The sequence below is a fragment of the Leptonychotes weddellii genome, chromosome 2 (assembly GCF_054177405.1).
Source record: "Leptonychotes weddellii isolate Sample4059 chromosome 2, ASM5417740v2, whole genome shotgun sequence".
NCBI classification, from domain to species: Eukaryota; Metazoa; Chordata; class Mammalia; order Carnivora; family Phocidae; genus Leptonychotes; species Leptonychotes weddellii.
In genome coordinates, this window is record NC_138370.1 from 99462660 (window position 1) to 99488125 (window position 25466).

At 32.5% G+C, this 25466-nt stretch overlaps 1 protein-coding gene across 1 annotated transcript in view; it reads left to right on the forward strand.

Annotated features, from left to right (window-relative positions):
* LOC102734915 (TBC domain-containing protein kinase-like protein) overlaps positions 1–25466 on the forward strand; it is a gene marked incomplete at its 5' end in the record, with an annotated part of 153706 nt that overhangs the window by 21077 nt on the left and 107163 nt on the right. The window contains 4 exons of the mRNA XM_081813128.1: positions 327–453; positions 1647–1697; positions 3452–3535; positions 12262–12347. Of these exons, the coding sequence (XP_081669254.1) occupies positions 327–453; positions 1647–1697; positions 3452–3535; positions 12262–12347 (348 nt within the window). The remainder of the gene's footprint in view (positions 1–326; positions 454–1646; positions 1698–3451; positions 3536–12261; positions 12348–25466) is intronic.

A 25466-nucleotide genomic window follows, 5' to 3' on the forward strand; every position in this document is an offset into this window, starting at 1 on the left:
TTAGACCAAGTAACTTTTCCTAATAATTGTACTTTTTTATCTGAAGAATTTGCCCTTTATTTAGACCAGGTTATAAAGGAAGGTTTTTTGAAAACTATATTAATATATACCTTTTCAATAGAAATGGTCTGCTTTTTTGTTTAAGTATACATGCAACTTTTTTGGTGTTTCCGGAGGACTATTATAAAATTTAAAAACTTCAGACACCAGGATTATGTAGATGGTCTATTCTGAAATTCAAGATACACTCTTTCCTTTTCCTTATCTTGAGATTTATTGGAGATCACTCTATTCCAGTTCCATCTTATTGTTTTGCTGTTTTACAGATTGAAGTGGATATTCCTCGGTGTCATCAGTATGATGAACTGTTATCATCACCAGAAGGTCATGCAAAATTTAGGCGTGTATTAAAAGCCTGGGTCGTGTCTCATCCTGATCTTGTGTATTGGCAAGGTAACATTTTTTTCCCCCAATTATTAAGCTTCTTTTTGAAGTATAAGGAGCATGTTGCATGACTGACAATTTAAAAAATTAAAACAAAATATCAAAATATCCTTGGCTTTGAGGAAAGCTGTTACTGGTTATCTGTTTTTAGAGAGAACATTTTTTTAACTTTGTCTAAATGCCTAGTGGATATCATTTAAATGCATGATATTTAATGAAACAATTTACCATAATGTTGATTAGGAAAGTAGGAAGAATATTTTGTGCTGTTGTAATCTCTGGGGATACTTTTTTTAATGCTTATGCAAATAATAAAATAATATTGTACCATAAATAATTTGGGGCTAGTTGATATTCTTGTCATTTAATGATTTACAACTTAGTTATCATGGTTATTAGGAATTGGAGAATAGGATACTACCCTAAACTGCTTATTATATTTGTTATTTCTCTTTTATTAAATAACTTTAATGTTCTATATCCTTGATTTTTAGCCCTTCTCATTATTTTTGTAGTCACTGATAAATTTATGAATGAGATGGCCATTCTTCCCAGTTCTATTTTTTAATTTGTTCTTATGAACAGTAGTTTTTATATTTTAAATCTCAATTTCTGGCCAAACTTAAAGCGAAGCTATTATTTTTCCTAGCTTTATCCCTTTTAGAGTTCTGTGTCTTCCTAACAATTATAGATAGATTTATGTGCCTTCCTTCAACATAACAACACATGAACAGCATTATTATCAATAAAAGAAATATGTAACATGTTTGTATTTTACTTTACAATTTTTGACAGATTGCTTTTCATCATCCCAGAGAAACTTGTAAGACAAATTTCCATCTCCAGGATAAGGAAACGTGCTTGGAGATGTTAAAATGATTGCCAAAATCACACAGGGTCAGAGATGAGACTATAGTTCAAGCCTTCTATCAATTTTACATTTTTCGATTACTGTATTTCTCTCTTTAACTCATAATAATAGATAATAATAACAATATCTGATTTGATTTGGGCATTTACTATATGCCAGTCATTATCAATTACTCCTCAAACTACCCCATGATGTAATATATTTCTGGATGAGTAATACTTATAATGCTTAATCTATGTAGAAGTAATGCAGGGAACTGAATAAGGTATGTATATACACTTATATTGATTTATATTTACTGCATTCTTTCCCCCCAACCCCTTCCCATCAGGTCTTGATTCACTTTGTGCTCCATTCCTATATTTAAATTTCAATAATGAAGGTAAGCCTATTTATCATTTAAATAATCATTGTACATATTTTTCTAAAATATTTTATTCAAAGAGGAAAGGTTTTTGTTTTTATTGTAAGGTTCTTGATCTCTTCCTAGTAGATACTGTAAATTTCTGTGAAATAATCCGTTAGACTCATTTTAGAGGATGTAAAAGGTTAATTTATTACTAGAGTTTCAATTGTAACAAGGCAGTGACTAGAAATTTAGGGAGTATCTGATTATGAATTCATCTTCTTTGGTGACCATTTAATGAAACTTTGGAGAAAATTTGACTTCTTTAGAGACTAGCTTTGGTCTATGTATACTTTCTAAACAGTTTGTAAAGAAATAAATAGTGGTCTTATATCTCCAAAGCTAATCATTTCAGTCATTCCTTAATGAAGACTTTTCTTGCTCTCCCTCTTAAACCCATATAGCACCTTGTATTTCTGGAAATTTATCTTGTGTATGTTTTTATATTTTAGTTGTTTATATACTAACATAGTAACCCTTTCTTTGGTTAGTAGCTTTTTTTAATGACAGGTTTTTTATTTTCTGTGCCCCTCTTTGTTTTTGTTTTTATAATGCCTCTTTTGTAGTAGGTTTTTCAAAAAATATTTGTTAAATTTTTTTTAAAGATTTTATTTATTTATTTGACAGAGAGAGAGAGAGAGAGCAGGAACACAAGCAGGGGGAGTGGGAGAGGGAGAAGCAGGGAGCCCGATGCGGAGCTTGATCCTAGGACCCGGGGATCATGACCTGAGCCGAAGGAAGACGCTTAACGACTGAGCCACCTAGGTGCCCCTATTTGTTAAATTTAATTGACTCTAATCACTAATGATATCACATCTAGAGACTGATACCCTATATAGCATGAATCTCTATAAGTATCTTGGATCTCCATCTTTTTCAAATTTTATTTCATGTCAGAATTTACAAAGATTTCAGGAATTGAGTAGAGATAGCATAATCCCAGAGAGCTAAAATTTCACTATTTGAATGATTTTTAAAATGCACTGTTTTCTGGGGCGCCTGGGTGGCTCAGTCGTTAAGCGTCTGCCTTCGGCTCGGGTCATGATCCCAGGGTCCTGGGATCGAGCCCCGCATCGGGCTTCCTGCTCGACAGGAAGCCTGCTTCTCCCTCTCCCACTCCCCCTGCTTGTGTTCCCTCTCGCTGTGTCTCTCTCTGTCATATAAATAAATAAAATCTTTAAAAAAAAAAAAAAAAATAAATAAATAAATAAAATGCACTGTTTTCTGACATCAATACTCATTAATCTAGCAGAGATTTTGCTATATGTAGTTAAGCACAGTCTATTATCACACATACTGATCCAAGAATATTAAGAGATCTGTGTTTGAAAGAACAATTTATGACTAGAGCTCCTAAATCCAAAGTTCTCATACTCTTTTGTTTGTATCAACAAAAATTAAGGATCTTGAGGTCTGTATGGCTCATTAATAATGACCAAATTTAGATATTTTTAAGTATAAAGTTCTGGTAATAAAAGTTTTTATTGTTGTGGGATAATGATTGCCACACTCATTCAAAACTGAAAAGTTACTAGGATAGTTATCTTTTATTGTCCAAAATATTTTCTGTTTTAAAGGATAGGTGGTTCTCCCCCACTTAATTTTGTGTTTCCATCAATGTTAATATGACTCTTGTTTAATAGTAGATTCAAGGATTGTGTGCTGAGTGACTGCTGACCATTTATCCCATTAACTAATTTGCTGTGTTTCTTTGCCTTGTTCTTTCTTAGCCTTGGCTTATGCATGTATGTCTGCTTTTATCCCCAAATACCTGTATAACTTCTTCTTGAAAGACAACTCACATGTAATACAAGGTAAGCAAATGTCTTTACTTGTCCTTTTACAGAGAAAGTGCTTATGTCAAAAATAACCAATACTAAATTAAATTTATGATTGTGACCCCATAAAATATGATAATAATCCATCGCTAAAACCCATAAAGAGACCATTAGGTTTAGTCTTTCTTCAAGTCCATAAAGAATTATGGTATTTTTCTAATGACCACTATAACCAAAGACAAATATGTTTTATAGGAAGGAAGTTGGTTTTCGCTTTTATGTTAATTTAGTAAAGCCATCCAACTTCAAGTGTCATGTAATGTCAACTTCTGAGAATTTATGAAGTTAGGTATTATAAGAGTGTATCTTGTATCTTATTGAGATGTGTTCCATACTTATTCATACCTTTGTCAGTGATGTTTATTATAGAATTGGCAGTATACTCTTTAAGATTCCAGCAAAATCCAAAATGAGTGGATTTAATAACACCTTGAATGATACCAAGAGATTTCAGAGACTATGTGATGCAAATAATTTATCAAATAGTGACCAAAACAAACTGAAAAGATTAAAGGTAGAAAATATTCAGGTAAGTATTTATGCATCACAAAAGGTGATTCCTTAATCTTTAGTTAAGTAAAGTCAGAAATAATGCTGTAATTTTTAAAGCTAACATGAACCCATAATTTTAACTGAGTTTTCATATATAAAGCCTGGAAGTAATCTTTTCCCAAATCTATCAGGTCTCTCTTAAAGCATAATGCCTAGCCAGAATCCTATACTTTAAGGAAGATGAAGCTATTTGGAGAATCCTTAAAAAAAAAAGCAATTAAAACAGAACTTCTATAATAATAAAAAAAGTATGATGACTAACATAACATAATAAAACAAAAAACAGAACTTATAAAATGAATTAGCTAGCTCTCAGAAGGCCATATTACATAGCTTCTATTATATTCATTTTTCTTATGGTTCTATATAGATTCCTATTTCAAAATACAGAAATGATTTACCTCGAAAAATTTAGTTTCATTTTTCTGGTAATTGTTTTATAATACAGATGAATGTGTATATTTTATATTGATAATGAATTTCCAACTTGAAAAAAATGAGTTTTTATACTTTTTAGCTGCAAACTTTTTAAATACACTTTAAAAAGGCTTATTATACAAATAAATAAGACAAGATCTTGTTTCATATAAGTAAAAGAGAAACCATAGTGTCCACAACATGAATTTGGAGGGACTTAGTCAGAAAGGCCAAACCACTCTTAATTTGTTAATCAGTAATATATTTTAACATTTAATATTGTAATTAAAAGACTATACAATTATTTAAATTTTATTTTTATGTCAATAATTTTCTCATATTGTAACTAAAATACTATACAATTACTTAAAGCTTATTTTTGTCAATGTTAATAATTTTCTCACTTATAATTTCTATAAATTTGTGTTTGAAATCTTGAATTGGTAACTAATCTTAAAACTTTTCAAAGCTACAGTAAATGTTCTTTAATTTTATGATGAAAAATGTAGCATGTATATTTTCCCAAGAAACAATAAACAAGGTGTCTTATTTGTTCAGTTTTTGTGTTGACCACATATTATATAAGAAAAAAAGTTTCAAAAAAAAAATGAAAGAGAAAAAAGCAATTTCAACAAATGTAGTCTTTCAGTAAGTAATTGTTCTGCACTGACTCTAAGCCAGGCACTACTTAATAGAAGTTCCTAAGGTAAATAACACTCAGGCCTTTTCCAAGGGATTTCATAGCCCAATATAGGAAATAAATATGAAAATAACTATTTATACGCCAATGAAATAAATATACATACTACTATATTAGCACAGAGGAAGAAGTTGGGGAAGTTATTTTGTGTTTTTTCCAAATTTTCTTTTCTTTTTGGTAGCAAAGGGAAGAGATAGCATGTCTAGAAAGGTTTCATGAAAGAGGGGATATTTATTGATGAATTTGAAATTTGAGTAGGAATTTGCTTGGCAAAAAGGGAGAAAGATATCCTTAAGACAGAACAAGGAAGAGAACTGCAGTAAAAAAGTCCAAAATAGGTTGATAAAATAACCAGTAGTCAAATCTGATGCCTGAAGTTCAAAAAAAGAGCTAAAGAATGAGGTGAAACAGGATGCTGATTATTGGTTACTAAAGTTTATGGAAGAATAGTGGTTTATTTTTCTTCAAAATGTTTATTTTACGCTTGGAATTAGAAATATTCAGCTCTCATTTTATTGTTTTCCTTCTTTGTGTGTCCTCCCCTCCCCTTTTGTTATATAGTATTTTAAGCTTTAAACTTCAAAGTGACACTGATTTTTGATTAGTATCAATAACACATGCACACTTTTTCCCCCATAAGATTTGGAAAAGTTGTTTATCATATGAAACCAATCAACTCAACAGCTAATTGCAGAATTGCATATTCGTTGAGTCATTGAATTGTCTCTACAGAAACCAAAAGTTTCGATGTTAGATAGCAATTTTAAATGTTATTTGGAAAAAATACTTGTTTTTATAATTATAAATGGATAGAAATTGGAAGTTTTTATTTTAAATTTTTTCATAAAATACAGTATTTACATATTCATAAGACTCTAAAATGCTTTGCCTCTTACAGAAGAAACAAAAATTCTGTTTAATCAAGATATCCTGTTTTGTTTGTTTGTTTACCATGATCCTATTAACTTGTTACTGCAGACATTTTTAAAGAAGATAAAAAATTTACTTCTAGCCTAAATGAATATTCTTTATCATTTTTGGCACTATCAGATTATCCCCAGTAATGTTACTATTGAGTTGATAAAATATCAATACACAGGAATGTAAAATATACTGGTTAAACAGCTCAGAGTTGGACCTCTAAATTAAGATTCCTAGAATTACTCTTAGAACCTTAGAGTAACAGTTGGATTGAAAAAGGTGGAGGAGTCTGAAAGGGATAGATTGGTTAGAGTTGCAGAGATACTGGAAAACAGGCTTATAACTTGCAGAACAGACATACTTTAGGCTATTGAAGAGAAAAAAGGCAACTTTAGGCCAGTGAAGAGAGGCAGCCATTTAATTATTAAGAATGGGAACTAACCCGGGCGCCTGGGTGGCTCAGATGGTTAAGCGTCTGCCTTCGGCTCAGGTCATGATCCCAGGGTCCTGGGATTGAGTCCCGCATCGGGCTCCCTGCTCCTTGGGAGCCTGCTTTTCCCTCTGCTTCTCTCTCTCTCTCTCTCTATCTCTCATGAATAAATAAATAAAATCTTTAAAAAAAAAAAAAAAAAAGAATGGGAACTAATCCTTTGTGGAAAACCCAACTCATTTTTCAGTTAAGAAAGGAACAACCTAGAAAACCTGCCTATAAACTTTTAAACTATACTTCAAAGTCATTCTGCTGTATGTTGTTCACCAAAACAGCAATTGGAATTTTGCTACAACTTCAAACATTCTTGTACTGTTTATTTATTTTTTTTTAAAGATCTTATTTATTTATTTGCCAGAGAGAGAGAGCACAAGCAGGGGGAGTGGCAAGCAGAGGGAGAGGTAGAAGCAGACTCCCCACTGAGCAGGGAGCCCAATGCGGGGCTCGATCCCAGGACCCTGGGATCATGATCTGAGCCGAAGGCAAGCCGAAGGCAGACGCTTAACCGAATGAACCACCCAGGCGTCCCTCTTGTACTGTTTATAAAACTAAGGCATATTCACACTTGGACCATTGGAAGATGTGGTTCCTACAAGTCAGAAAGGGAAAGGGAGAGAGAAATACCATATAAACCTAGGAAATAAAATTGCATGAAAAATTTCCCAATATTCTGTTTTCCTGTATATGTTTCTAAATCCTTTGGGGAAAAGGATGATATCTTCTTCTCTGTAATTCTCTAACATTTAATGTAGTGCATCACATAGCTAGGATGGCTATATAACTAAACTGGGATATTTTTCAGAGTTTAAAAGCACACTAACTGCACCAGACACTGAGCCTACAGGTGGCAACTGGAACTCTCCATGTAACCAGGATGTATGGTCACACTGCACATAGACATTCAATAAGTTTTTGAGGACAGAAAGAGGAAGGAAGATAGACTAAAGGTGGAGTCTAAAGGACAGCTGTCAAAATGCGAGTATAATACAAATCTCCTTTCTCATCAAACGATAAGAAAGAGAGAGGAAGAATATGCAATTTCACCAAAAGGGTCATGCATTTGAAAAAACAGTACATTGCTTGTTTGGGGTTGAATATACATCTTTGTCATGGATGGCTTTAATGATAGGATATTGGGAGATAGTAGGAAATACATTGAACTTACGGCCTTTGCTGTTTTCAAGAAGTCTTACATCATGTGACTAAAGAGATTTTTCCTGAGACTGAAAATGTCTGCCTTTACTATTTGAGTTTGTAGATTTACTGGAGCAGGGTATGTGAGCCGAAAAGAAAATAGCTGACAAGTGTAGGCCTAAAAATTATCTTTCTCTTCTTTTGAACCCACCTCTTTTCTTTGCAACATAAAGGCTGATGCTTGTTGTTGTTTTAGACACCAGGCCATATTTTACAACTGGCAAACTTTGTAATGGGAGATAATCTAATTTGGGTTCATTTGCAGTAAAATAACTTTGACTTCTTTTGAGTGCTATGAGTCAAAATGTTGCCAAATGAATTAGCTTAGGCACATTCTAGTTGACAAGAGATTTATGACTCTCTGCATATTTATCTACACTTAGCATCGTCAAGGTAAACTAACAGCCTAATGGAAAATAACAAATAGTTACAGAACTTTCAGAACTGAGAATGCCATTTTTGATTTGTGAGCAGAGGAAATCTTTTGCTTTAAATCTGTCCCCGTCATCCTTCATCTTCTCCTTACTGCATCTAAGACAATTAAAGAAGAAAGACTAGTCAGAAAGGAAAAAATAAGGATACCCATGTGTGGGAACTTTCTGAAATTTCATCTTGTATCCATTTTATGAAATTGTTTTTGAAAACAAACAGATGACTTATTTATAAACAGCTGCACAAAAATACAATAGTGTCATATAAAATCCTTACACTGTCATTTAAAAGTATGTAATGAATTAAGAAACTGTTTTAAAGGAGAGGTATAAGAATTTTTAATTTGGAGGGATATTAAAAGGGAAAATGAGTATTTTTATTTTATATCTCATTGCAAAAAATTAAAAAGTATAAAGTTTCATTAAAACAAAAATGTATAGTAGGCATGATTTTGTGCAGTAGTGCAATATTAAACTTCACTTGAAGTCTAGGGAATTTTCAAAATTCTTGATTTTCTTTTTAAAGAATAACATAACATTTACCCTTACATAGTCATCTGTTCGTTGGAAAATACTATTTAGGGGGTTATATTATGGCTCTAGATGTATATCTTCATTATTAGAAATCACAATTAAAATGTTCTATGAACATTTTAAGAGTCAGGAATATCCTTGAAATTCTTTGTTTTATTTTGACTTCTGGTCTGTTTTTCTGTACTACCCTTAAATTATCTGAGGTTGATTTATAAATCAAAGGACATATGCATTTCAGGTTTTTAAAATTTACTCTAGGAACTTTTAAATACATTTTTGAAATAACTTGAAATATCACATAGTGCTGACTTCATCAGTTCCACCATATCCCACCTTTAAAGAAATTTTTCTGAATATAACAAACCATAATATATCTCATTCCAAAGCCTGTCCTGAGCAACCAAAACTTTTGCCAGCCTTATTAGATTTCGATGAGATGATATGTAGTATATAATAATATATAAATGTATATACATATTTATTTATGTGCATTTTATAAAAATACATATGTATTTGTGTATATTTTATGTATATATATATACTTATACATATATACATATATGTGTATATATATATATATGCAGTTATAACACATATCATATATCATAAATCCACTATGGATATTTGACAGAATGCAAGGAATATATTTTCATTATAGATTAGGTTTCTTCAGTCCATTCTTACTTAGCCATGCAATAACACATAGTAATTATCTTTTATCAGGCTCCGATAAGAATGATATTTAGTAAACTGGAGCATAGCTGTGGGGAATTGGCTGAGGCATGATTTTCTAGTTTAAAATGAAGTGCACTTTTTAAAAGTTAATAACTATATGCTTTCATCAACATATAGTTGAATGCTTATGATTATTGGTGTTACATACCACTAGCTTCTAGGTAAATTAGGACTGTAAACATACTGTTGCTAATTAGAAATAGAAAAAAAAAATTAAAGGTTAAACCCGGAAGTTCCCTGAGGCAGTGGGATCCAACCCGAGTTTTCACCTCAATTTGTAACTCTTGAAGCTGATATGAATTGTATCTTTCTTGTTCTTAGAGGAAAAGATGAGACAGTGGATAGATAGAATGAATTCTGTTGCTATAGAGTAAACATCAAATCCAGAAAAATATTAATCAAATGCCTATTCTTTACCCAGCACCCACGGGTAAAAGTTCAAATTAGATCCGGAATTCAGCTTTATCCTGATCTTGAATACAGCACCGCCTTGCCTCATCTTTTCTTTTTGGTGCTTCTTGGTGCTCCTCTTTGTAAAATATGTATCATTGCTTATAGGTTAATAATTATAAAATACATTGGGGTCATTAGAAGCAAAGTTTTATTTTTTTGTTGTTTTTGTTTCAAGTTTTTCCTTAAATTCCAGTTAGTTGAGATATATTGTATTATTAAGTTTCAGGAGTAGAATTTAGTGATTCATCACTTACATACAACACCCAATAGAGGCAAAGTTTTCATTGAGGAAAAGAGGGAATGCTACTTATACTAACAGATTGTCGAGGTCTTAGTACTATTTCTGGAAATATTAAAAATAAGATACTTTAAAAACTAAAAAAAAGACATTATTTTTATAGGTTATTTTCACCAAATAATTGGTTTGATCTGCTACTTTATTGGAAGAAGGAGTTGAAGTTATTAAGAGAAAATGTTCATTGAGTTATTGTCATTTTTTTAAAGATATGGAAAGTACTTTATCATGTAACAGGCACCATGTAACAGCCATATTTACAGACGCTAACCACATCTGTGGGACGACGTGGGTCGTGGAGATGGCTCAGAAATAGCAATATTAGTAGTTCAAGTTTTGACCTTATTTGATAGAGGAAAACAGTTTTGATGATTGATTTACCAGAGTTTTAAAATGTAATTTTATTTAGTTCTTGTTTTCTTAAAAGAACTGTTGTTTTGAACCAAATATAAACAAGGTACAGTTTATTCACATAACGAAACTGCAGTTGAAAACAAGCTTAAAAATGTCCCATCTCAGTCTGTTTTTCTCTTCTTAGCATTACAAATGCCTCATTCCATCATCATGCTGAATTCCTCAGCATCTTCCATACCATTTCCAGGGGAATCCCTGGGAAGTAGTGAAAGTCTGTCTTCCTTCAGAAAGACAAAGATAACCTGGAATTTTTCTTACCACATTCTCCAATATTCCTACAACTCACACTTTCTGCTCTTTTGAAATATGCTTCTTTTTGGCACAGCAAGAAAAACACCACTAGGAATCTGAAAACCTAAATTATGAGCCTGTCTGTCATAAACTAGAGAATAATCCTAAATACGTCATGAAACCTCCCCAAGCCCTCTGTTCTTAACTGCAAAAAATATAAGTCATATTTGTTCAGTCCTTTATCTTCATAGTAACCATTAGATTTAAGTAAGGCAGCATTCTATTCATTTTATCGAGTTATTGTCATTTTAGTCTCAAAAAGGAAAAAAAAAGTTGAGCTCCTTAAAATATGTGTTAATTTTGTCTTTTTGCTTTGTAAAAATACGGTTAACTTGCCCTTGAGTTGATGATTGCCAGAATCTTGTTCAGGTTAGAACATAGTGAGTAAATTGACAAGAAAAGCAATTTGTTGAAAGACTGGGGAAAATAAGGGAATATTCCTCATATTTTAACTGAACTTATCAATTACAATAGGATTAGAATCAACAACATATTTTTAATTGCCTACTGTGTGCCTATTTTCTGATTAAGATTTTGCTAATTCTTATTCCTAAATATGGTAAATGTAGAGCCTTAGATGGAAATACGTTAGAACTGGAACAAATGCCTATATCTGTATATATAAACAAAATTAAAGTATAACTATTCTACTTGTGATTGCTTATAAAGCATTGTTCCTGGGGCACCTGGGTGGCTCAGTCAGTTAAGCGTCTGCCTTTGGGTCAGGTCATGATCCCAGAGTCCTGGGATCGAGCCCTGCATCAGGCTCCTTGCTCAGCGGGGAGTCTGCTTCTCCCTCTCCCTCTGCTGCTCCCCCTGCTTGTGTTCCCTCTCTCGCTGTGTCTCTGTCAAATAAATAAAGAACGAAATTAATAAAGAAAGAAAATCTTAAAAAAAAAGCATCATTTCTTATTTAAGTATCTGTTCCACTTTCTGAATATACCATAATGCAAGACAGATTTAATATTGTGAGAGAAAATGTATATTGAATTTAATAGGAAAATATCACATGTGTAATCTGTGATTCAAGAAATGAATCAATAGTTCAGAAAGTAGAAAATAAGTTGTGCCATAGCTTTTTGGTATGTTTAATAATTAGTAGTAAGTGATTAAAATGGTAATAAAACAGAAAATTACCTACTAAAGTATATTTTCTTCATGGAGAAATTAAATATCATTGAAAATGTAAATAAAACTAATTTATATGCATTTAATGTCTTTATTTGAAGTATTATGTAAAAATGGTGGTTGTCTTAAACTTTACTGTCATTTCAGAGTATCTGACCGTGTTCTCACAGATGATTGCATTCCATGATCCAGAGCTGAGCAATCATCTCAATGAGATTGGATTTATCCCAGATGTAAGTACTTGGTACATTAATAGAACCTGAGGCAAAAAATAAAGCAAAAATAGGTAGCACAAAAGAGTACTGTTTTTAAAGTTGTGTTGTCATAAGAAGTCCGTGTTTTTGAACCAGTTTCTGTTACCAGCTATAGCCTTCTGTTATAAAGTTTGTGTGATTACCTTCCATATTCTCACTTTAAGTAAAGGGAAAGTATGTTATTTTAATTTTTTTGGCACTATCAAATTGTTTTGAAAAACACTTTAGTTTGTTGTTTTAAACTGTGCTGTAAGGGTTTTCACTTGGATTTTATGATATTCAGGGCTGCTTTTGAAGAAGTAGGAAATTTGAACTTTAGTGAATTTTTAAGTAGCTGCTTCTGTGTTTTTTTTGATATATTAACCTCAGAGGCTTCGCCAGATTTTGGCTTACTTCATTGGCTTCTTAACAGTCCATGTCAACCCGAAAGTCAGAGTCGACTTTTAGAGGTTAGCCATGGTTAGTTAGCCTGTTACTCATCTGTGGTGCGTGACATGCAGTCAAACCTCTTTTAGAAGTGTTTTGGAGTATAGTATCATAGCTTTTTATAAACCTCAAAAAAACATTTTTGAGATAGAGTTCTCCTTATTCCATCTTAACTTTTTTTGTTTCCTGATCATGCCTTTCTTCTTAAGACTCATATTCAGGGACCAGTTTATTGATGGTAAGATTAGAGATGAAAAATGTTTATATTAACACTCAACTAATCTATTTGAAGTGTTAATAATACTTATAGTATAAATACTTGCAGAATGCTTTGAAGTTTAAAAGTACTTTCATAAACATTATTTCATTTGATTCTCAAAACAAACCTGCAAGGCATATGAAGCAGATAATTTCAGCATTTAATTGAGAATATAATGTTTGAGAAGATAACAAAACTAATAAGTCAGAACTAAAATTTTAACTTACATCATTTGACAACTAGTCTAGTTCATCTTCCATTGGGAGAATAGAGACTAAAACATAGATGTACTTACTCCTAGTTCATTGCTCTTTGTATTGTGCTGTATATAACTCTGTGACCTGATCAGGCCTGTAGTAACCATTCTTAACATTTACAGTGTCATTTGCTTCTAGGCTTCTGGAGAAATACCTTTTATTTGAGTCCATGGTTTGTTCAGTGAGGGCTCCAAAAAGAACATATACAGATTAGGAAACAAATAAAATAAGGAAAAACCCTATAGTTATATGGAGATAAAAGACCTTGTAAAAAAAACTAACCAATATACATATTATCATAGTAAGTATTCATTTTTACATAACCCCACCTTTCTTGCTTCACATCCTGGGACATATAAGACAAAACTACATTAAATTTTATGGCTAGGGTTGAAAAAATTATAGAGGAGCTGAGTGCCAAGTTGATAATAGAATAAGATATTTGAGGGGAAAAAACTACTAATAGCTAAGACACAGACTAAAAGAAGGGATAATTATTTTCAAAGAACTCTTGAAAGCACCTAATTGTGCTCAGTAGTAAACAGAAAATGACCTTGGGTCAGGCAGTGTTGTAGATTGACAAAAAACATTTATGCAGAAAAATAAGTATGGAATTACCAAGACAGTCTGATAAAAATTGTACACATATTCATGAATATAGATAGTATTAAGAAAGGACTCACAAAAGGAAATATATAATTTCTATTTGCTTTAGTTAATCAGAAAAATTGAACTCTGAATGAGTATGGTATAGGAGGATGAGCAAAAAACCTTGTTAAAACTTAATAATGCAGGGGCGCCTGGGTGGCTCAGTTGGTTAAGCGACTGCCTTCAGCTCAGGTCATGATCCTGGAGTCCCGGGATCGAGTCCCGCATCGGGCTCCCTGCTCGGCGGGGAGTCTGCTTCTCCCTCTGCCCCTCCCCCCTCTCATGTGCTCTCTCTCATTCTCTCTCTCTCAAATAAATAAATAAAATCTTTAAAAAAAAAAAAACTTAATAATGCAAACATATATTAAGTGCTTACTGTGTGCCAAGCACTGCTCTACCCTCTTTAAATAAACCACTCATCTAATCCTCACAAGCTTACAAATCTAATTAAACAATGACTATTAAATATTTATATATAAAATTAATTTGGAAAAGGCTAATAGCTGAATAGAAATAAAATTTTAGCTATCAATATTATAAAAGATAAGAGCAGGTGAGAACTCAGCTTAAAAGTGTTGTAATGTTTTTGTGTTATATGATGGGAAAATAAATATACTCATTTTACTTAGGCATTAAGTCAGGGATCTTTTCAGATCTGGGGTTTGATTTCACTCAACTTAAAAGCTAATAAATGAGCCTGTTACAGTTTCATGGACACTGGCAGAAAACTCAAGACTCCTGTGTCAGAGATAAAGGACGTTATCACTCATAGCACAGCAAGCCGCAGGAGTGTTAGCATCTTTGTGTTGGCTTTCCAACCATACATACATTTCCTAATATTTGTATAAAAACAGCCTTGGAAAATATAATCCAGAACAAAGAGCAGTCAGTGTTTCCACTCACAAGAAATGCAGAAGTATAGGATGCATATTAAAATTTTAATGGTAATCATTAAGAAAATAGAGAATGTAGAACTTCTAAATCAATGTGGGGTGTGGGGGTATGGAGTAAAGAAAAGTCAACCAATCCTGTAAAAACATAGAAAGATCATAGAAAGAATGTAAGCTAATTAGATTGTCTAATAAAAGGAATTTTCAGGCATTTAAAAAAAATCCATTTGTATGGTATTTATAAGAGAGAAAAATGTAAGGATGTTAGTCAAAAAAGGAGATAAAAAACATAAGTCAGGCACATATTAACCAAAAGAAAACTAATGCAGTGATAACTGATATAAACTAGTAAAACAAAATACACAAAACAGACCTTCCCATAAATAGATTTTGGTATATGACAGAGATGGCTCTATAAGCCAATTAGAAAAGAATGGATTGTTGAATAAATGGCCCTGATACAATTGGGTAACTACATGGAAGGGAGGTGGGACTCAAAGCCAACTTCATACGATACAGAAAAATAAGTTCTAGGTTGACTAGAAGACCTAAATACGGAGTGTCATATTCATTACTTACATCTAGGAAGGAATTTTTACAGAAGTTACAGAAAGTACAAAACATAATATTTAAAAAAGAGAAAATTAGAATTGAGTGGTACACTCATTCTATTGATAATGTATTATTTTGATTTTAAAAATTTCCAAAACAATTGCCACAAAGTGTTAATCTCTGTTAAATCTGAGTGGAGAGTACATTAGAGTTTGTTAAATATGCTACTTTATAGAGTGAGTTAATTATTCAATAATTCAATAATTTATATATGCTATCTTGATTTATGCTTCCCTCTTTATTATGACACCTTCCTATAATTAACGGGGCATTTTTGTGTAATTTCTTGTAAAAATTCTTTAATACTAGTATTATTATGAAGTAGTATTAATTTATTTATGTACTGTGATTAATCTTATGAGATGTTCATAATTATGTGGGATGGGGGACTGTTCCTTGTGGGATGAGAATGTCTAGTACATGGCAAATGTTGAACCTCGCTGGCCCCTAACCACTGACTGCCTGTAGTAATCCCCTAATTATGGTGACAATTAAATGCTGACATGTATTTCTGAAAAGTGACTCTACATATATTTCCAAACACCCTCAGAGAAGAGTTGTCTCACTATTGAGAATCCTAGAGTAAACAAAGAAAAATGAGGGAAAGGAGAATATATCTTAACTTGGAGAAAATTTGCTTTGTTCAACTATTCTCTTGTCTCAGAGAATAAGCAAAAATGAAAGGTATTTAACAAAGTTAAAATGTTACTAAAAGATTGTTATTTTTGAAATCTTTTATCTTGTTTTTTTTGGTTTGTTGTATTTTATTGGCCTGTTTCTCAGGTCTGTAGATAATATGAAAATGTTGAGACTATTTTTAAATTTAATTTTGAAAAAAGATTTGATATTTTTAATATAGAGATTGTTGACAGTGAATAGTGGTGGAAAGCGTGTGATGAAATGGAGAATTTTTCTAACATTTTTCTTACTCTTTTAATAATCACATATATTTAGTTGCATTTAGTAGTTTGTATGTGCAGTGTGTTTTTGTTTTTCCTTAAATTACTATCTTCAGTGTTCTACCTTTAGAATAATTGCTTAGGTGACTTTCTGCATCTCTAACAATACAGGCTAGGTTCATCAAGGGGAGGGGTGGGCACTTTTGTAATAAGATCCTGAACTGAGTTTCCTACTCAATAACTAATCCTATCAAAGTAAGCCCTCATTAATCTTCCATCTTTGAAATGCAAGCTCCCATTGCAGGAAAGATGTGATTTCTGGCTCCTTTCCATTTGCTGTGGGTCACAGAACTCTGAATATTGAGTACTGTTGGAGCTTGAATAGTTAGGAATATTGTTCACTGATGTGATGCTTAGATTATATATATCATGGTAGTTATGTGATTTACATATAAATAGGGTAAGTAATGTGTACCTGGCAAAATTGGGGCGAGGGTGATTTTTATCATTTTTGTCTTGGTGTACGTTTCTGCTTCTGAAATTATATGTGGCCTTTGAAATGAGAACAGGAAAGTATGTTTCTTCATTCTTAAGGAAACTATTTTTCTGAAATGCTATGAATAGCATTCAGCTTGCAAATTATGAAAAGTTGTCAGGTGGCCATTAAGAAAAATGATAAGGGCTATATCTCAGTACTATATGTGCCTTTTGAACCTACTGTCACTACTAAAGATAAAGCTAACAAATTCAGTGATAAGCAAGCATGCTGGCAAAACCATTCTCATTTAACTGCAATCTTAATGGATGCTTATACTACTACTGATTTTCTCCTTCCTTTTCAAAATTTATATTCAGCTGAGTTTGTACTAACAGAAAGTGTGAAAGGATTGTTCAGAAATATTTATGTATTTGTTTGTTTTGTTTGTTCATTTGTTCTTTCATTTATTCCTGGTCTTCATGTTGTTAATGCTACAGAAATAAATTTTAGATAATCTAAAGAAGAGACTACTGGTAATGAGCTTTAGATTTTATCAAGATGTGGTTACAGGATAAATTAGGAAAGTGTACCTTATTTAGAATCTCCCATAACAAGAGTCCCCACTGACCCGTTCTAGTCCATCTGCAAAGTGCTAGCCTGTGCCCTTTTGTCTGGCTACTGCAATGATGTCCCCAATATTAGTCCTAATCCCATTCTACTGACCTTGGATTTGTTAAGACCCCTGAGTACAAATGGCTTATTGAGCTCTCTTTCTCCCAAGAGAGTTTAATTACCTTTCAGAAATGGCCCATATCAGGCACCTGGGTGGCTCAGTCATTAAGCGTCTGCCTTCGGCTCAGGTCATGATCCCAGGGTCCTGGGATCGAGTCCTACATCGGGCTCCCTGCTCCACAGGAAGCCTGCTTCTCCCTCTCCCACTCCCCCTGCTTGTGTTCCTGCTCTCACTGTCTCTCTGTCAAATAAATAAAATCTTAAAAAAAAAAAAAAAAAAGAAATGGCCCATATCTTAGAAATCAGAGACTTACTAATTTCACAGGGAATGATAAAGTAATATTTTGGTAACTTCTTGCTAAGAACACATACACACAAGTTAAATATCCAGCAAGTTTCTCTATTTAGTAAATCCTCACTTGAATCTCCCCCACTCTGTTCCCAACCTAATGTATCCTTCTACTGGTTGAGAGACAAGTGAAAGGAAGTATGGCATAAGGCAGTGGTTTTCAAACTTTTTGATCTTGAGACCTCTTTAAGGATCAAGGATACCAAAGAATTTTTGTTTATGTGGGTTATCTCTACCAATATTTACTAAGACATTTAAAAAATATTTATGTATTAATTTATTTAAAAATGACAACAAAGCCACTGCATGTTAACCACAATAACATGCTTTTCTAAAAAATAATTGTTTTCCAAAAAAAAATAATGGAGGAGTGGTATGATTTTTTATTTTTGCAGTCTCTGTTTAATAGAAGAAAGCTAGATTTTCATATCTGCTTCTGAATTCAATCTGTTGTGAATCATTGTTTTGGTTGAAGTGTATGAAGAAAATTAGGACTTATACAGACATGTAGTTGGCAAAGGGCCTTTTCAGACAGTGGTAGTTTCTTAAAGCTTAGTTGCAAAGTACAATCTAAAACCGTACCAATGAACTTTTCATACTCTGTTCCATTCAAATCGCTCGGTCTGTCTTGCACTTTGGCTTTTACCCACACATGATTTTGTAATGTCATATGTTGGTCATTTTGGTTCACTGAATTATGCAGATCTTCCAACTATGAAACGTTTCATTTTACAATATAAAAAAAATCACATTCATTAATATGACCATTGATCTTATCCAAAAAATCATTAAGTGTTGGAAAGCTGCCAAGCTCACAGTGGCAGAAACAAGTTTTCTAAAATTTTAATATTCACCTGACTGCTAGAAATTTTTCTTGAAGTGATAGGCTCACTTCATTCATTTTTGAGAAATATCTGCCTAATATGAAAGCCTGGAAAAAATAATTGTTTATATGTCATGCTTACAAGGAAAAAAAATGGTATTCTTGAAAAAAAGAAAAAAAAGCACCTGCCTTGACCCACATTTCAAATGATTGTCCTAGTGCTTTTTCTCAAAACAATCTTTACAATTCAGTACACAGTATGTTTTATGCATACTTCCCATTTTGTCTTATGAAACATTTAAAAAGATACTTAGTAAAATTGTTAATTTTAATCTTTCACCAGAATATGACTGTTACACTTCAGTGCCATGACCTTGATTTGTAATAAGGTACCAGCAGTTTTATCCACCAGTGGCTTTGCAAAGAACAAAAAATACCTTAGTACTGTCATGAAGACAGCTTTGAGTATGTGGACCCCTAAAGGTCTTGAAGATCCCCAGGAGCCTGTGACCACTATTTGAGAAAACTGAGAGAGAGAAAAAGCATTCAGACACTGGCATCAAATGGGCCAGGGTTCTAATCCTGACTCTTCAACTTACTAGCTAAATACTTGTTAGTTTCTTATCCACAGTTCTATTGCTATTAATGTTGATTATAATAAATCTTACCTCAAAGGATCATTGTGATGATTAAATGAGATAATACATAAAAACTATTCAAACTAGGCATACAGTGTTAAGGCGTTAACCATTATTGGTGTTCTTGTTCTACTTATTGTTAAAGTCTGATCATATACTATTTCTTTGGTTATATTAATATGATCTACATTTAGAAAAGCATGTTATTACAAGCTGTATTGGATATATTATTTTGCTGCATCAGTTAATGAATAAATACTTTGCCAAAGGCAACATGGTACTAATAACAATAAAGACTTTCTTGCTTGCCTGACTTGGTGAGATTACCACTCACTACTTTGAATTTTAACCTTTTTTATTTGCTTGATTTTTTAAGGTGTTTTTCTATCTCCCAGAAAGTGCTACATAAGATGTCTTATAGTCTTTTACTTAAGGTAAATTAATTTTCTTTGAAAATTTTAAAAAGTTTTTTACTACTCAGTGAGATAATTGGAAGGTACTCTGGAATTGAAAAATACCTAATCTCTCCCTAAAATGATACTGTGGATCTCAGAACCATTAAATTGTCCAACTGATTTTATTACTAATTTCTACTTTATATTTTTCAGGTCAATATTGTAAGCCAAGTAAAAATAGAGAAAGAAATGATTATACAGTTACTTATTTCTTAATTTGATTTTTTCCTTTTTTTTAGAATTAGGGAAATCATGACTTGGAAAAGATGTAACTAATATAACCTTTTGTATACAAGGGAAAGAAAACCATTTACCATCTGAGTCCAATGGACCTTTTTAATTATTTTTATATGTTTAAGTCATTTTGTAATAATTTACAGAGGTAGAATGAAGACATAACAGAAAATAACTATTAAGGGACGCCTGGGTGGCTCAGTCGGTTAAGCGTCTGCCTTCGGCTCAGGTCATGATCCCAGGGTCCTGGGATTGAGTCCCGCATGGGCTCCCTGCTCCGCGGGGAGCCTGCTTCTCCCTCTGCCTCTGTCTCTCTCTCTGTCTCTCATGAATAAATAAATAAAATCTTTAAAAAAAAAAAAAGAAAAGAAAAGAACTATTAAAATTTTAGTAAGAATATGAACATAGCAACTCAGAATTTTATTCCATATATTCCTCATTTTGAAAGTATATATTTGTGTAGTGTGCAGTATGCTTTGAACTTACTGCTCATCTGTCATGCATGAACCTGAAGCATATCCATCTTGTAAATACTGATTCTAGATTTAAAATACAACTCCAATTGATTCTTATTTCTGGTTCTTCTTCTGTACCTGCATGTTCAAAGCACAGTTATCAAAACAAAATATTAATAAGCCTCATAACTTCGTTGGAGAACAGCTATCTTTTTTGTTCAATAATTGCAAAATAGTTTCATTTTAGATGAATGAACACAAATTAGATTAATAAATATAATGATTTTCTTCCTAATTATCTGTTTCCTTCCAGTCGTTTTGTAAACACACCTACCTTTAGCATTTATCCACTTAACTTGTATGAAATTTGGTGTAGAAATATCATTTTAAAAATGAAAGCTTAGGGGCGCCTGGGTGGCTCAATCGTTAAGCGTCTGCCTTTGGCTCAGGTCATGATCCCAGGGTCCTGGGATCGAGTCCCACATCAAGCTCCCTGCTCGGCGGGAAGCCTGCTTCTCCCTCTCCCACTCCCCCTGCTTGTGTTCCCTCTCTCGCTGTGTTTCTCTCTGTCAAATAAATAAAATCTTTTAAAAATAAATAAATAAATAAATAAAAATGAAAGCTTACTCTCACATATCTTTTTAGCAAAATGGGATGGTCCAGGTTTATGTCTCAAAATATTGTGTAACGAGGTCCTTTCCAGTGAAAGGCTAACTTATTGTTTACCCTGATTCTTGTGTTTGAGGAAATTCATTTAAGATACCATCATCTGAGCATTCACAGTTTGAAATTTCACTATATAACCGATGTTACCATTTCACTAGAATCTAGAATACTACTGCCAATTTTCTGATTGGTCTAATAATTGTGAAACATTATCCTCAATCAGTTTTTTTCTCTTTGCTGGTAAGGATGGAAAATGAGAAATTCTGAGTCCTCAACTGTGTTCACTGAGAATTAAAAAATAAAAAAGACTATAATGATGTTGTCTCCATGTATCTTTTATATCTTCTTAAAAGATGATATAATACTTTGGATGATGCAATAGGAAAAATAAAAATGGTAATAGTAATGATTTATTTTAATATTATACCATCCTTCTAGGTGATTCTATCATTTTTTTGTTTTCTTTTGGTTTAGTCTTTTTTAGCATAGTTGGGAATAACTGATGAGTAATGATAAAATAATTCCTACTTTGATAAAAAAACAAAATATTTCATGATATAAGAAGAATAAGATCACTGAGATTTCAATAATATATCATAGATTTATAAAAGGATCCAATAGATTCATATGGTAATTGTAAGAAGGAATTTTAATCTGTTTTTCAAAAGTGTAAGTAAATTTTCTCTTTATTCTTTGTTCTTTAAAAATAATAAAGTATCAATCCTCACAAATAGTTAGAAATGCTCAAAAAAGAATATCAAAAGTGATGAGTACAATATACCCTGAGGGGTTAATGAGATATGTTGTAGGCAACAGTTTTGAATGGAGATTATGAACTGCCCTCCCCAAATTCTACCCTCCACCATATTAACATTTATTCTTTAATGAGAAGCTAGATCCATTTGAAGATAAATAATGAAAAGACAGAAAAAGAAAGAGAAAAGAAATAAAAGAATCACTTATAAAAACAAATGAAAAAGTCTTCTGTTACCTCACAGAAATAGCACAACATGATCTCACTTTAAAAATGAGCCGCCTTTTGGGGCTCCTGGATGGCTCAGTCAGTTGGGCCTCTTGGTTTCGGCTCAGGTCATGATCTCAGGGTTGTGGGATTGAGCCTGGTGTCATGGGGCTCCACGCTCAGCGGGGAGGCTGCTTCTCTCCCTCTCCCTTTGCCCCGCCCCCCAACCCCACCCCACCCCTGCTCTAACTCATGCACACACCCTCTCTCTCAAATAAATAAATACATCTTAAAAAAAAGTGAGCCACCTAAAACTAATATTATACTATATGTTAACTGGAATTTAAATAAAAACTTAAAAATATAATAAAAATTAAAATGAGCTCAATCAAGAGAATAAAGAGCTCAAAAAAATAGATTAACAAAAGGAGATAAAAAGTGAACTGATAAAGCCCAGAGAAATTTGAGAATATTATATTAATAAGAGTCTCATTAAAATAGTGAAAACTAGAATGAAAGTATAAACCCACTTAATGACATAACAAGTAGTTTTGAGGAAATCATACAGAATAAAATGGAAAAGGATAAGTATACCTAAGTAATTGCAAAGGGAATTTCAGATAAAATTTCATAGCAACACTCATGGAGAATTGTGTATAAAATTTCAAGAGAACAAAAGTTAACTGGGAAATTTCATAATAGCCAAGTTATCCTTCAAATACAAATGTAGTAGACATGCAGGTTTTCTTTTAGCAGACATGCATTTGAAAAAAAAATTTAGGGGTGTCTGGGTAGCTCAATTGGTTAAGTGTCTGCCTTCAGCCAAGGGTTCTGGGATTGAGCCCCACATTAGGCTCTCTGCTCAGTGGGGAGTCTGCTTCTCCCTCTCCTTCTGCCTCTCCCCTGGCTTGTGCTCTCATACTCTCTCGCTCACTCTCTCTCTCAAATAAATAAATAAAATCTTTTAAAAAAATTAAATTAAAAATAAAAAAATTTTATTCAAGTATAGTTGACACAAAATGTGCCATTGGTTTTAGGTGTACAGTATATAGATTCTTAAGCATCCAAGAATTTAGGAAATACAAGCCCCAAGAGCTTCTTTTAGAGAAATTAAAATGAAAATAGATGATGAAATCCAACCAAGAAAGAGTTAAATAAAACTAGCAACTCGAGGAACTGGTTACTCCATTTAAATGAAGGATTAATACTAAACAACTGTGTTAATTATGTAATGATATAGAATTTAAATGTTATAAAACTTAATAATGTAAAAATAGTATATAAAAATTGAGGTATTAAAGAAGGGATAGAGAGTATAAGTGTAATAATTTTGTCATCTTTCAAAACAGGTAATCAGTAGGTAATACTTAAGCTTGAAAGTATAGTTTAAAAGTTTTTTTCTGTTCTTTTTTAGCAACTTTAACTAGATCTTCAGAAACTAATATCTCTTAAAGTAACAAATTTTCTGTTTTATTCACTTGTAAGTTTTATATCTAGTACTTCATAAAGTAGCAAGTGTAATATGATCCAGGTTTTGCTGTGAATATTTTTATCTAAAATTTTATATAAATACAGAAATATATCAAGAGAAATGTTTATCATATATTAATTATTATTTGGGGGTATTAGTATTTGAGGCTTAAAAAATTTTTTTAAACAACTGTAGAACATTTCCTTCATCACAGAAAGTTCTGTAACAGTGTTCCTCTGGAAGGATCTGATCTGGATCTGAAATGATCCAACTTTTTGGTTGTGTTCACAGTAAGTATGGGAGGTAATTTACCTACAATTTAGAGTATACAGTGTAATATTAATAAGTTATGTAGAAAAAAATACTTATAACCCAACTTATTTTTGTCTTCTCTACCATCCTTGTATAGTATAAAGAACAATAGGCGGTCAGAAGTCCTGGCGTCTAGTGCCTGCTTTAAAAGTTATAGACCTGTGACTGTGGCATAGTAACTCACTTCCAGCCTCAGGTGGCTGATTAATAAATTAGGAAAAATAATGTCTACCTTGACTACCCACAGGACTCTGTGAGCCTTAGATAAGTTGAAATCTGTGAAAATGCTTTATAAAAAATAGAGATAATACAGTGTGAGCACATTAGATAAGGAAAGAAGACTTAGATTCTTAGTAAGTTTCAAGTCTCAAACCAAACAAATTACCAGGATAGTTAAAAATAAATAAATAAACTTGCATTATCATTGGGGGAATCCACCATCAATAATCTACCAAAGAATGCCAGATGACTTAGATATAGATAAAATTTTCTGATTGTCAGAGAACAGGGAATATATACCCTGGAAATTTAAGTTAAGTTTGACTTCAAGCCCTAGCAAGGAGTCTAGATGGTATTGATTCAATAGCACCATATTCCATACTACTTTATCTATCTTTTCATGTATATGAGCCAAGTGTTTACATTTCTTTGTATCTGCCACAGTACCTAGCACAATTGTTTTCATATGTGAGAATGCAGTAATACTGATTGCTTTGTTTTAGGAACAATCTCTTGCTTAAAGTTTACTGGCTCACAAAAATATCAGAATGTAATTTTTTTTTCTATTTAAAATATCCTAAAGAGTTGCTCTGTGAATCACTCTTTATCTTATAGATTTATAATTTTCATCTTTTGATTATTGTTCCATAAAGGTGGTTATGGAAATAAAGGTAGATTTTGTTCTTAGAAGGTGTTTCCCCATAATTCTGAAAAGATAGAAGATGGGGAATACTGTTAAAGAGAGAAGTGTTTAGTACTGCTTTTGCTTTTACTATATATATTTTTTTATTTATGTGAAACCCTTTCCCATTCTACTGAATTTCCCATTCTATTGAATTTACCCTGATTTAGCATAAAGCATCATTTTTTTCGTTGTTGAAGGAGATAATGGTCTTTTGAAAATGAGTGGCACAATGGAACAATGCAAATCTTGTGGAGCATTTTCTTGATTTTCAAGAATTTTCTTTTGTAGCAAACTTTATTATACTATATGTAGCTCAGAGGATGATAGTAAGTCAGAAAGACAAAATAAAGTAGAATTTGGAAAATAGAAGAATTTGGAAAATAGAAGAAACAGAATTGGTATAAGTAAATTTGAAATTTTGTGAACTGACACTAGCTGTCATGGGACTGAGTAATATTGATTCTGAGAGCCAACAGGAGGGTAAATACTTTAGCCTTCTTAGGCTATGCCTTGCCTTTATTGAGTCTACCCCAACCTGTAAAACATGTACAGTTCCCAGTGCTTAGGGTTCCCTTCTCCTTACCTTTCACTCCTGTGCTCCTTATTCCAGAGTGTGTGAATCTTTTGTT